General features: G+C 37.5%; 1 protein-coding gene across 4 annotated transcripts in view; it reads left to right on the top strand.

Annotated features, from left to right (window-relative positions):
* Nucleotides 1-12,899, top strand: part of Pros1 (protein S) — an 81,549-nt gene that overhangs the window by 58,933 nt on the left and 9,717 nt on the right. For all 4 annotated transcript variants that reach the window (XR_010055967.1, NM_031086.2, XM_039088635.2 and 1 more), the window contains 3 exons: nt 2,757-2,946; nt 8,396-8,563; nt 9,791-9,959. Coding sequence is in view for 3 of the 4 variants with exons in the window: in NM_031086.2 (NP_112348.2) it covers nt 2,757-2,946; nt 8,396-8,563; nt 9,791-9,959 (527 nt within the window). In the remaining variant the exon portion in view is untranslated. The remainder of the gene's footprint in view (nt 1-2,756; nt 2,947-8,395; nt 8,564-9,790; nt 9,960-12,899) is intronic.

Consider the following 12,899-nt stretch of genomic DNA (forward strand, 5'->3'; position numbering starts at 1 on the left):
AAATGAAAAAAATCATTGTATTGATGGAGTATCACTACATTCAATGTAATAAGAACCATTAACAAGGTGGCTTGAATAATGGACTAAAGAAACAGTTACTTAGTTTGGCAATTTGAATGCCTCAACTTTTGTTCTTGTAGTTAGATTGATGTTAGGGAGAGCGTTTTTATGTGTGCTTCTCAGTCATGATTCTAACTTGTCAAATATATATACAGGTTAACTTCTCAATGTATACATGTCCAAACTATAAGCAATAAATTAGAATTTTCTTGTCTTACATGAACAAGCATTAAAATTTATTCTAAGGTTCACTTAGGTGATATGTTTTTTTTGGATATTTCATGTTCTTAAATATCTGGTTTCACCACAAATATTTCACAAAATATTATTTTTAGTGATTAAGATTATGGGAAATTCTACCTTGCTATAAGAAAAAGGACAATAAGGGAGAAAACTGTTAAAATATATGTTTTTTTCTTTGACATTATTTATGACAACTCATTTTTGAGTTGATATCTAACATTGGATCAGAATTAGCAAAACATTTTTCCAGTATTCTAAGTTTCTTCACTGATTTATTTACTTTGCACTTTCAGAAGTGTAGTATCTTTTTTACATTACATATTAAAGGCACAAGTTGATGAAAATTTATAAAGTGGTTTGCTTGAAGCAAATCTCTTCACCTCTGTTTTCCATAACCAACTGCTTCCTTTTGCCCTGACAAATGTTGACAAATTCTGTCTTTTTTTTAACTCTGCAGTACTTTTGAAACAGAATGAATGGATCCCCGATGTAATGAGTTAGGATGCAATGATGTATTCCAGCAAGAACATATGCAGAGCATGACTCTTTGAAATACAATTTAGCTTTATTTTTCAAAGAAAAGGAAATTATCTCCATAATAGGATCAACTTCTGGAAGATCATGACTAAACACAGATTTAATTTTTGGCAAGATAGTTCATTTTTAACATCAGCCAAATGCTTAGACAATTGTGCGGAAGGACTTAAGGTTTTATGCCAAAGGAAATAGTTCTTTTTTTAAAACATATAAGCAGGCCAGTGTAATCCTGTTACAGTGCTATGCATCCAACACAGTTCACATTCTATCTCCTTCAGATATTTTCTTGGAAATTCAAACTATGGGGATATTTGTTCTGCCTTCTTTTCTTTTGTTTCCTTTGAGGACAGTCTGTCCTCATTACAAATCTTGCCTTTGTGACTATTGATACATGAGATGGAATATCTATATAGGATTATTTTTTTTGTTGGCTTATTATGAACAACGAGAAGTCCTAAGTCTTTAACTCAAATTCTTTTCCTTAGCTTACATGATAAACTAACTATACAACTATTTTTCCCTTTTCCCATTTGTCTTTGTTTTAAAAACATCTTTATTTAACTAGTGCCTTGAGGATCTTCATGCTGATTCTCATGCACACATTTTAGGGCAGGCAAGCAGCCAACACACAGAATCCTTAAGATTGTCCTTCCTGGTAATAGCTGTACTGGACACATGCCCAGAAGTCTTGATAATATCAAGTTTTATTAAAGTACACTGTCCCCCAACAACTAGCTAGGCTGTATTTGTTGAGCTTAGCTCTCGTGCATCCTCCCTCAGTGATTTATGCTATTATGACATGGGGAAAGCTTTGGACAGCTTTTCTCTTTCTCTTCCTTCCTTTTTCCTTTTATTTCCCCACCTCCCCTCCTTCAGTTCCATCCTGTCTTTTCTTTTTCTTTTTCTTTTTTTTTTCGGAGCTGGGGACCGAACCCAGGGCCTTGTGCTTACTAGGCAAGCGCTCTTCCACTGTGCCAAATCCCCAACCCCCATCCTGTCTTTTCTGTGAAACTTTTTATGCACCTGAAAGGAGGGGCCCAGACTTTTCTGGCAGCCATTTTCCTCATGGTGGCTTAGTTCTTCTAGCTGCCTTTTGACACCACAATATGTTCCTACCCTCTTCTTCCTCATGAACCCATGGCCTTTTTAGTCTCTGGAAACCTTGCAAGACACAGTAGCATACTTAGAAGGAACAAAGGCACAGAGAGCACTTTGATTATGTCTCTCATGAGCTTGGTGTGTTATATAAACTGTTCAGGGCACCTTCAGTGGTTCTGTCTAGTCCCATCGTTTTTTGGTCAACCCTTACGGCTCATAGTTCTGTGCTGAGGTAAGGCAGGTGCTCCTTTTTAATGATTACAGGAAAGTTTACTTATATTTTTAATCATCTAAAAGCTATCCTGTGGAGCCTCTGAGTGATCCCTCTCTGAACTATGTAACATCATAGGAATCATATGATTTTTGCCAGATAAACCAAGAATGTCATTGTAACATCTTTCACTAGTTACTCATGGATGCAGTGCACACATTCACATGCACAAGCTCATATATACATACACACATACATCCCTTACTCTTACATGTAGAGTGTATAAATATTCTTGTATACTTACATTAAATTAGTACCTGAAACATGCCCTCAAATGACATATCATGAATGAAAAAAATAGCATCGATTCATTGAGAAAAAGAGTACAAGAATAAAAAAGATGGAACCAGAAACAACCTGTGAACAATTTAATGATGATCCTTTAAATTTCTTTTTTAAAAAAATCTTTTTAAATCTCAGGGAATTTTTCCCCTCCTTTAGTATAGTCCTGTTTGTGAGTACAAGGTGTGTGTGTGTGTGTGTGTGTGTGTGTGTGTGTGTGTGTGTGTGTGTGTTGGGGGAGCCATTGAACCTTCTCTTTGTTTAGGTTTTCAGCTGAATTTGATTTTCGGACATATGATTCAGAGGGCATCATACTGTATGCAGAATCTCTCGATCACTCAAATTGGCTCCTGATTGCACTTCGTGAAGGGAAGATTGAAGTTCAGTTTAAGAATGAGTTTTCAACCCAAATCACAACTGGAGGCAATGTTATTAACAATGGTATATGGAATATGGTAAGTTTGGGATTTCAGAATTAATCTCTTTATTTTGATGCACTTTTTGTAAAATTATAATCTGATTGGTAAGTGGGAGCAAATCCACTTGCTAGGTTATGACTTGCATTCTATACTCAGTTAATCTTGGTATGGATTTGAGGCAGTGTTCCATGTTGTATATTCGAAGTACTCAGTTTTATGTCTTTAAATCTTTATTCTTTTTAGTAGTTGTTTTTTGGATGAATTATTGGCTCTCCCCTGTAGGTCAGGAACCAGTTCTGCAGGTATAGTTAATTTAAAGACGGATCAAATAAAACCACCCTTAGTTGTCATGAGAATTTTTTTTAATTAGAGAGATGCATATAGTAGCAGCACCAAGAGATTAATTCAATTTTAAGTATATGTGTACAGATAAATAGCCAGTGTTGAACAAATAGCATATACTTAGGAGATTTAATAGCCAAAGCATGTTAACATTTTCATATAATAGTATCAATTTCTTTTCTATCAATAATTAAGTTAATCTTTTTAACCAGTTTAACTAAAAATGGGACTTTTATTAAAGAAAATATCACCCCTTTTTGACCGTGGGGAGAAGTGTGGGAGAGCCACAGCTTCTTTCAGCATTCTGCCACTCTTTCAAGTTCTCCACCTTAATGGGGAGCTCTTGGAGGTAAGGAAATAGATGGTGGGAAGTAGCTTCAGTTTTATGTTATATATTCAGTACCTATGATCATTGTTAGACTAGTATTTACTGATATGTTTATGCTTTAATTTAAATCACCCTATTTAAAATTTACACAATATGTGAGTGTGTGTGTCTGCTTGTGTGCACCTATGTTTGTGTGTGTGTACGTGTGCATGAGTATTAGCCTCATGTGCACATGTGCTTAGTCTGAAGTCTGGTGTCTTCCTCTTGCTTTGTACTTTATTTTTTGAGATGGGGATCTCTCACTTGGAGCTCACTGATTTGACAAGACTAATTGCCAAATCAAATTTCAGGCATCTGTCTGTCTCTGCCTTCCCAGCACTGGAATTATTGATGTTCATCATATTAACCAGCAGTGAGTGTTACGGAAACAAGCTCAGGCCTCCATTCTTGTGTGTCACTTTAACTGAAAAATATTAATTTAAATTAGTTTATAAACTGAACATCTATTCCATAACATTTGCTTTGTTAATTTTAACTTACTTCTGATTTTCAAAATATATTTTAAAATTAGATTAAAATTAAAACACATGATGCAGAATTGTTCTATGATTCATAAGAACTACATAGGCTGTGTAGTGATTAAACAAACTATCATGGCTAAAAGTTAATGAAATAATGTTGCTTTATAAGTGATTTTGTCACCTATTTTGTATGATCCCAATACTAGTATCATAACTTATTCAGTGAACATTTATTGAGCCTTTTATTTGCTAATCCTTATTCTACCCGGTAAGCCTACAATGATGTGTGAAGCAGTTATTGTTCACATGAAGCTTACATTGTAATACTGAGTGGCAAATTATATATAAATTATGTCCAGTGCTTATGGATGCTGTGAAGAGGAAAGCACAACAAGGTAATGGTGTGACACTGAGTGTGCACATAGTGTTTCACATAGCTTGTGAAATCGGAGAGAAGAATCTGATAATGTTACATCTGGGAAGAGACTTGAGAGAGCAAGCCATGAAAAATATGGATGAGATTATAAAATGATTCTGTGCAATGTAAACCACAATTTCCAAGCCCCAAGAGGGATGAAGATTTTGAGGTGTTTGACAAACAGCATGAAGATGGGTGAAGATGCATTGGAATGGAAAGGAAGAAGAGTTTAAAAACCACCAAGTCAGAACTGAGGTCTACAATATGACCGTCTGGATAAAGGTCTCTGGGGACCATAGTGAAGACTTGGATTTTATGCTAAGTGGGAAGTCTCTCAATAGTTCTGAAAAGATACAGAGTGTGATTTACATGGTAAAGAATGATTCTGATCAAAATCTGATGGCTTTTTGGAAGCTACTCAGTGGAGCGGAGGGTAGAGGTTGGGAGAGCATTGCGACTCCCCAAAGCAAAGAAGACTAGCTTTGGTTGGGAGTGCTCTTCGTGGGGTGGGGGACAGTGGATACATTCTGGGGACAATTTTTTATTGTAAGTCTTCATTTAATGTTCTGTTCGTGTTTTAAAATCATTTCAGTAATGTGTTATATGCAGTGTACACCTAAAGTTACAAGTGAGCCCAGCTTATGCATGCAGATTTCTACTCACATGGGTCACGTGTGCAGGTACAGCAATAAGAAGCATATGTCTTGAACTATAACCCAACATATTTTTAAAAACACAGAAATGCAAAAATTACATCTTGAAAATATTGAAGTGGTTTACACACCTCAAAAACCAAAAGTTGCTTTTAACTGCCGCACTTGGGATGCAAAGGCTTACTAATCAAGAACAGAAAGAAAAGCATAGCGTGTAGACACAGTGAGATGTAAAACTGTTCTCATTCTCTTTGGCTTATATTGATTTCTTGAGAATTAATTGCTAGCCACTTGAGTCCTGTAGCTGTCACACATCTCTGGGAGCTCCTAGGGGTCCAGGTTAGTTGACACAGTTGACCTTTCCTATGGGTTGCCATCCCCTTCAGCTCCTTCGATCCTTCCTCTAACTCTCCCATAGGGCTCCCTGACTTCAGTCCAATGGTTGCCTGTAAGTAGTTGCATCTGTCTCAGTCAGCTGCTGGTAGAGCCCCTCAGAAGACAGCAATCCTGACTGCAAGCACAAAATAGATACAGCAACAGTAATAGTGTCGGGGATGGGTGCCTGCCCATGGAATGGATCCCAAGTTGGGCCTGTCACTGTTCAGCCATTCCTTCATTCTCTGCTTCACTTTTGTCCTTGCACGTATTTTAGACAGGAGCAATTCAGGGTCAAAAGTTTAGAAGGTGGGTTGGTGTCCTTATCCCTGCACTGGGGGCCTGTCTATCTACTAGAAGTGTTCTCCTCAGGTTCCATATCCCCACTCACTGTTGGACATTTGGCTAAGGTCATCCCCACTAAGTTCTGGGAGCCTGTCACATCCCAGGTCTCTGAGACTTTCTAGATGTCCCTCTAAGCCCCACATATAGGAGAAGACTAAAGAGAAACCCAAAGGGCTAGGAAAATGAATGGAAACAAGCATTTGATTTTCAGGAAGTTTTCTATTTTGAAAAAAATACAATTTGTATAAGCTATTCAGAATCCTGGACATTATTGATTTCTTATGATTTGTATTATAAACTTATTACTTTATTGATTCCGTGTGTACAATGCAGCAGTTGCAAAATAAGAGTACTTAAAATTTTCCTCAGGTAAATAGGTTCATGTTTCTTTTGGAAATTGTTTACTTTATTGCATATGGGATTATAATTAAGAATGTTAGTTATTTTTTAATAAGATGTGCTTTTAATTTGAGATCAAGTTCTATCACCTTAAGATGTGTTTTCAAGAAAGAGAAGAAAAGCACACAAACATAATCTCACATCCAAATATGAATATAACAGGAAGCAATAATCACTATTCCTTAATATCTATCAACATCAATGGCCTCAACTCCCCAGTAAAATAACATAGATTAACAAACTGGATATGCAATGAGGACCCTGCATTCTGCTGCCTACAGGAAACACACCTCAGAGACAAAGACAGACACTACCTCAGAGTGAAAAGCTGGAAAACAACTTTCCAAGCAAATGGTCTGAAGAAGCAAGCTGGAGTAGCCATTTTAATATCGAATAAAATAGATTTTCAACTAAAAGTTATCAAAAAAGATAAGGAAGGACACTTCATATTCATCAAAGGAAAAATCCACCAAGATGAACTCTCAATCCTAAATATCTATGCTCCAAATACAAGGGCACCTACATACATAAAAGATACTTTACTAAAGCTCAAAGCACACATTGCATCTCACACAATAATAGTATGAGATTTCAAAACCCCATTCTCATCAATGGACAGATCATGGAAACAGAAATTAAATAGAGACATAGACAGACTAAGAGAAATTGTGAACCAAATGGATTTAACAGATATTTATAGAACATTCTATCCTAAAAAAAAAAGGGATATACCTTCTTCTCACCACCTCATGGTACTTTCTCCAAAATTGACCATATAATTGGTCATAAAACAGACCTGAACATACAGATACAGAAAGATAGAAATAATCCCATGCTTCCTATCAGACCACCACAGGCTAAACCTGGTCTTCAATAACAATAAGGGAAGAAGGCCCACATATACATGGAAGTTGAACAATGCTCTACTAAATGATAACCTGCTCAAGGAAGAAATAAAGAAAGAAATTAAGGACTCCACTATGTTCATAGCAGCTTTATTTGTAATAGCCAGAGGCTGGAAAGAACCCAGATGCCCTTCAACAGAGGAATGAATTAAATAAAATGGGGTACATCTACACAATGGAATATTACTCAGCTATCAAAAACAATGACTTTATGAAATTCATAGGCAAATGGATGGAACTGGAAAATATCATCCTGAGTAAGGTAACCCAATCACAGAAAAACACACATGGTGTGTACTCATTGATAAGTGGCTATTTGCCCAAATGCCTGAATTACCCTAGATGCACAGAACACATGAAACTTAAGAAGCATGACCAAAATGTGAATGCTTCTCTCCTTCTTTAAAAGGGGAACAAGAATAACCTTGGCAGGGAATAGGGAGGCAAAGTTTAGAACAGAGGCAGAAGGAACACCCATTTAGAGCCTTCCCCACATGTGGCCCATACATACACAGCCACCAAACTAGATAAGATGGATGAAGCAAAGAAGTGCAGGCTGATAGGAACCAGATATAAATCTTTCCTGAGAGACACAGCCAGAATACAGTAAATACAGAGGCAAATGCCAGCAGCAAACCAGTGAAATGAGAACGGGACCCCTGTTGGAGGAATCAGGGAAAGGCCTGAAGAGCTTAAAGAGGCTTGAGACCCCATATGAACAACAATGACAACCAACTAGAGCTTCTAGGGACTAAGCCACTACCCAAAAACTACACATGGACTGACCCTGGGCTCCAACCTCATAGGTAGCAATGAATAGTTAGTATGAACACCAGTGGAAGGGAAGCCCTTGGCCCTGCCAAGACTGAATCCCCAGTGAATGTGATTGTTGGGGGGGCGGTGGTAATGGGGGGAGGATGGGGAGGGGAAACCCACATAGAAGGGGAGGGGTTAGGGGCATGTTGTCTGGGAAACCGAGAAGAGGAATAACAATCGAAATGTAAATAAGAAATACTGAAGTTAATTAAGATAAAAAAAAGATGTTTTTTTTAAATCACACTTATCACAGTTATGCTCTCCTAGTGGGTTTGAACAAATTAGAAATTATATTAAATTAATTGTTATATAAAATTAAATAATGGAATTCTATGATTTTTTTCAATCCAATATATCATGTAGCTCTGTCTTTTTAATTGTAGGTGTCTGTGGAAGAATTAGACGACAGTGTTAGCATTAAAATAGCTAAGGAGGCCGTGATGAATATTAATAAACTTGGGAGTCTTTTTAAACCTACCGATGGATTTCTGGACACCAAAATATACTTTGCAGGATTACCTCGGAAGGTGGAAAGTGCACTCATTAAGCCGGTAGGTAATGATGCGGTTTGGTCCTCTCATCTTGGGTGGATTCCTTTATCCTGCCATAGGTTCAAAGATGTGTTTTCATGACACTTGCTGGAAAGTCATTTTGCTACACATATCAAATGTGACAACTTGTCTTGAACATGCAAAAGAACTTTAGACCATTGGAAGTATAGAAAGAAAATAAGAAAATGATCCATTTGGGTTTGTGTCCATTTAAATTGCTGTATTGTTCATTAAGCAGTGGGTATTTTACATTCTCAAGTTGTCAGCTCAGTATTCATTATAGAATTGTACACTCAGCCATTAAAGTTACAAAAGAATACACACACACACACACACACCATCTTTCTTAGCTTTATTTTAAGACATAAATTTGGGGTAACAGGTAGCAAGCACATAGTGTGGATTGAACACATTATAAGAAATATTAGTTACAGCAGATGAATACAGTGTTCTGAATACAATGCCTCTCAAATAACCACTGAATAGAATTAAAGAAATTAATCACCATCTTTGAAGAGTTTTCAAATGTCGTTTGAATTCATTGTTCTGCCAGATGAATTGGTTGATCTAATTTAAATGTTTACTACTCTACATCTATCTACTCTTCTGTCTTCACAACTTGCAGTTGCTTTAACTTTTAACAGATTTCAATGTAGCATCAAATTGGATTAATGAAACCTTGCCAGGATGAATATTCCAAATTTTCGAAATTGAAAAATTATGGTACTTTAATGAGAAAGCAAATTATTCAAAAAGAACAACCATTTATAAAATGGCTATCACGCATCTTGAACCTGCCTGGATGCTTTGGTGAAGCCTAAAGAATGTGAGTCTTTTGTTCCTGAAGAAGATTAGAATCTTCCTGGGCCACCTGAACCTTTGCACACACAACAAGAAGACAGGAAGTGGCTTAGAACCTAGGGCCACGCCAGAAGCACAGAGAGAAAAGACTGCTGGATCTGGCTGAAGTCAAGTAGCAGATTGGAACTCAGATTGTAAATATCAGGACCCAACTGCAGGCCTGCAGTGATACAGTCTATTTTACTGACAAATACTATCTATCAGAAAAGGAGAAAAAAATTAAATCCAATTAAAAGTATTTTAATAAGCTATCAAAGAAAAGGGGTTTCCTTCCAAATGCAACCTCTACTGAGAATCAATTAAAGCCATTTTTCATTCCTGGGTAAGTTGAAAATCTACTCCTTGACTTATATCTTGTTGCATTAGATTAATCCTCGTCTGGATGGATGTATACGAGGCTGGAACTTGATGAAACAAGGAGCTTTGGGTGCAAAGGAAATAGTTGAAGGAAAACAAAATAAACATTGCTTCCTCACTGTGGAGAAGGGCTCCTACTACCCTGGTTCAGGAATTGCTCAGTTCAGCATAGACTACAGTAAGTGATTCCTGCCACATTTCTCTTCTCTCATTAATCATTAAATATATCCTTGACAAACTGTGATGATTTATTCTGCTAGCATTGCCCAGTGAGTAGCTGTTATGACCGGCATTGTCTTATTTGTGAGGTTAACTACTTCTTACAACATTTTCAGGTGTTTTAGGGAAAACTATATGGACAATTAACTGTATGTACTATTATTCAAAGTTGACTGGCATATAGCCTGGTTCACTGGGGGTAGATTCAGTTGACCAGTTTTAAAGTTCAGTTGCTTTTTCAGTTGGTTTGAATTCACTAGTCAAGGCATGGAAGGCATTGATTTTCATGTCTGTCATTTCCATTGATCTGTGTCAAAATTTCTGGCTCTGATGAGATTGCCTATGTACAAATTGTGTAGCTCACTCTGAGCCTTCACCATATTTATAATTATAAATTTATTTATTTAAATTTTTTTATCTATCTATCTATCAATCTATCAACATATCTTTTTTTGTAGCATCAGTGGTCAGGTTGCTTGCTTATTGTATTTTGTCTTCTCACATGTTTTTGTGTGTCCTGTAATGTTTTGGTTCAGGGATGGGTATTTTACATGCAATGGTAGAGACTGAAATGAATATTACTTGTGTCTGGAAATAGGCACAGCTCTTCTTTGAATGTTGGGGGACATTGCTTAACTTAGTGAGGATTTGAACCATTTGTTGAATTATTATTTGAGGGGTGGATTTTATAATAGAGCAGAACCTTTCATGAAGGATCCTGTTCCCTAGATTCATTGCCTTCCTGAGATCTTTCGCTATGTAGTGGGCCCTCCATCTACCTCAAGCCTCTTAAGAGCCACCATCATGTTATGTAGATGTCCAGCCTCTACAACTGTGAGCCACATAAATCTGTTTAAATTATGTCACCTAGTTTCACTTATTATTTTTTTTAATATCTTTGGAAAGTGTGCTAATACAATTTGTTTGTTTCCGGGCTGCTTTATTAGAGATTAGATTTTTATTTATTTATGTATTTTTATTTCTGTAAGGAGAGTTGAAAATATCCTTAAATTGGGTGCCCCTTTACAAATAACCTGCTGTGGATATGTCTTAATGCACATCCTGCACTTTTTATGAGAGAAATTAGAATTAGATTTTCTCTGTCAAAGAGCTTGCAGGTATATTATTTGTATCCGACTTACTGCATTTTCTTCTAAAGATTTTTAATTGCAAAAATTACTAAAAGCAGAAATTTCATGCTCAAAAGAGTTTCCAAATCTGATCAAATTTACGTTTTATAGTTTTAAATGCTACTGTCCTAATTTCTATTTATGTTGAACTCCTTTTCACATATTAGTAGTGATTACCTATGTGTGACTAAATCAAATTCTTAGGTCCAGGAACAGGAGACATGAGTCTGGGCACTAAGGGGTTGTCAGGATATCTGCTCGAGCTGAATGAAAGATGCCATTCTGACCATCAGTGAGCCAGGTAGCAGCCTCAGGAACAAAGGACTAGGTCTATTGGTGTAGGAAAGAGTCTTGCCTGGAAGTCCTGTTCAGGTCCTTTTGTACAAATGAGGAATTCAAACTTACAGAGAATATCTGGACCAGACTGGGCAATGTTCATTCTTAGTGATGAATGGATTAGTCGTGATCAGCTTTTACTTCGGATAAAGCAGGTACCCAGGAGGGAGATCTTTTTTGCCACAGACTAGCTGAGATCTTTGCTCTACCTGCAGAGAAATCAAGAGTGCGCAACGAAAAGCCTCTCTGGTCCTGTCCTTGGCAGCTTTTCATGCTTTAGTGTTTGACAGTGAGTGGTAAACAGTGGCAGCCGGAGCAGCAGCAGCAGGTAGCAAGCACCCTTTAGAACTACAGCTCTTCTGTAGGTTTTGAGAACTAGGATCCTTAGTTCTGTCATCACAGCTCAAGGAAGTTGAAATTCCACAGTTCCACAATCCTTAACAGCAGCTAATTTTATAATTCCTGACTCTGGGCTGAGACCCTTTGTCCCTAAAGGTATTACAGTTTTTAGAACTTTTCCAGCAACTATGGCCTACAGGACTTCTCTTCTGGCTCTTTTATAACCTTTAATCTTCATTCTTAGTTCTCTACCCTCTCTGCTTCTGCTATTTTCTGCTCCCTCCTCCCGGCCAAGGCTACTTCTTCTGCTGTCAAGCGCTGCTTGCCTTGCTATTTCAGCTAACCCTGCTGGCGACTCTTCTGTTGTTCCTGCAGCCACTGTAGTTCAACAACCTCTACCTGGCTGCCTTGCTGCTCTTTGTAATACTTCTTTACTCATATTAACAGTTCAGCGCACATTGGTAAAAGTAGGGAAGAAAAGACCACTTCAGAAAAGCCCTTTGCTAGTTCTTGTGTTTCAACACCAGAGGACTTAGCACAGTGAGTCAAACAGCCTGCATCTATAGCCACAGTAGGCACCTTCCCACCAATCGCCATGTTTGGCTCTTTAGTACTTGCCTTCTAAGTGTTTATGCTAGGCTGTCCAGGGTCAGTGCCCCTACTCTGGTCTAAGTGGAAATCATTACAGGGTCATGCAGAAGGTCATTCACAGAGGGCTGTGATAGCAAAACAGGCCTGGCAGGAGAGGCTTACTATCCAGAGCTGAGCAATTACCTTCAGTTGTTGTGTAATTATCCTAAAAGTATCTACAGAGTGTTTTAAATAGCTAGTGCTGGCATAAGGCAAGTCTGGCAGGGATTAGAGTGATAGACTTTTTGTTCAAGGCAGTGAGGGCAATAAGGGAGAATTCAGTAACTTCAACTAGCCTTTGATCACTAGAGGTCAAATGGCCCATCCTCCAATACTGGAAACCTTGCTAATAAAAACTCAAATTATTTTTAACATTAGTAAAACTGTTAATTGAGTTTTCTTTGTATTATCCTTGTAATTGTTAGAAAAGCTATATCCCAGGTGCAGTCTGAATAGAGTGTTTT

This window comes from Rattus norvegicus, chromosome 11 (assembly GCF_036323735.1).
Source record: "Rattus norvegicus strain BN/NHsdMcwi chromosome 11, GRCr8, whole genome shotgun sequence".
Taxonomy (NCBI): Eukaryota; Metazoa; Chordata; class Mammalia; order Rodentia; family Muridae; genus Rattus; species Rattus norvegicus.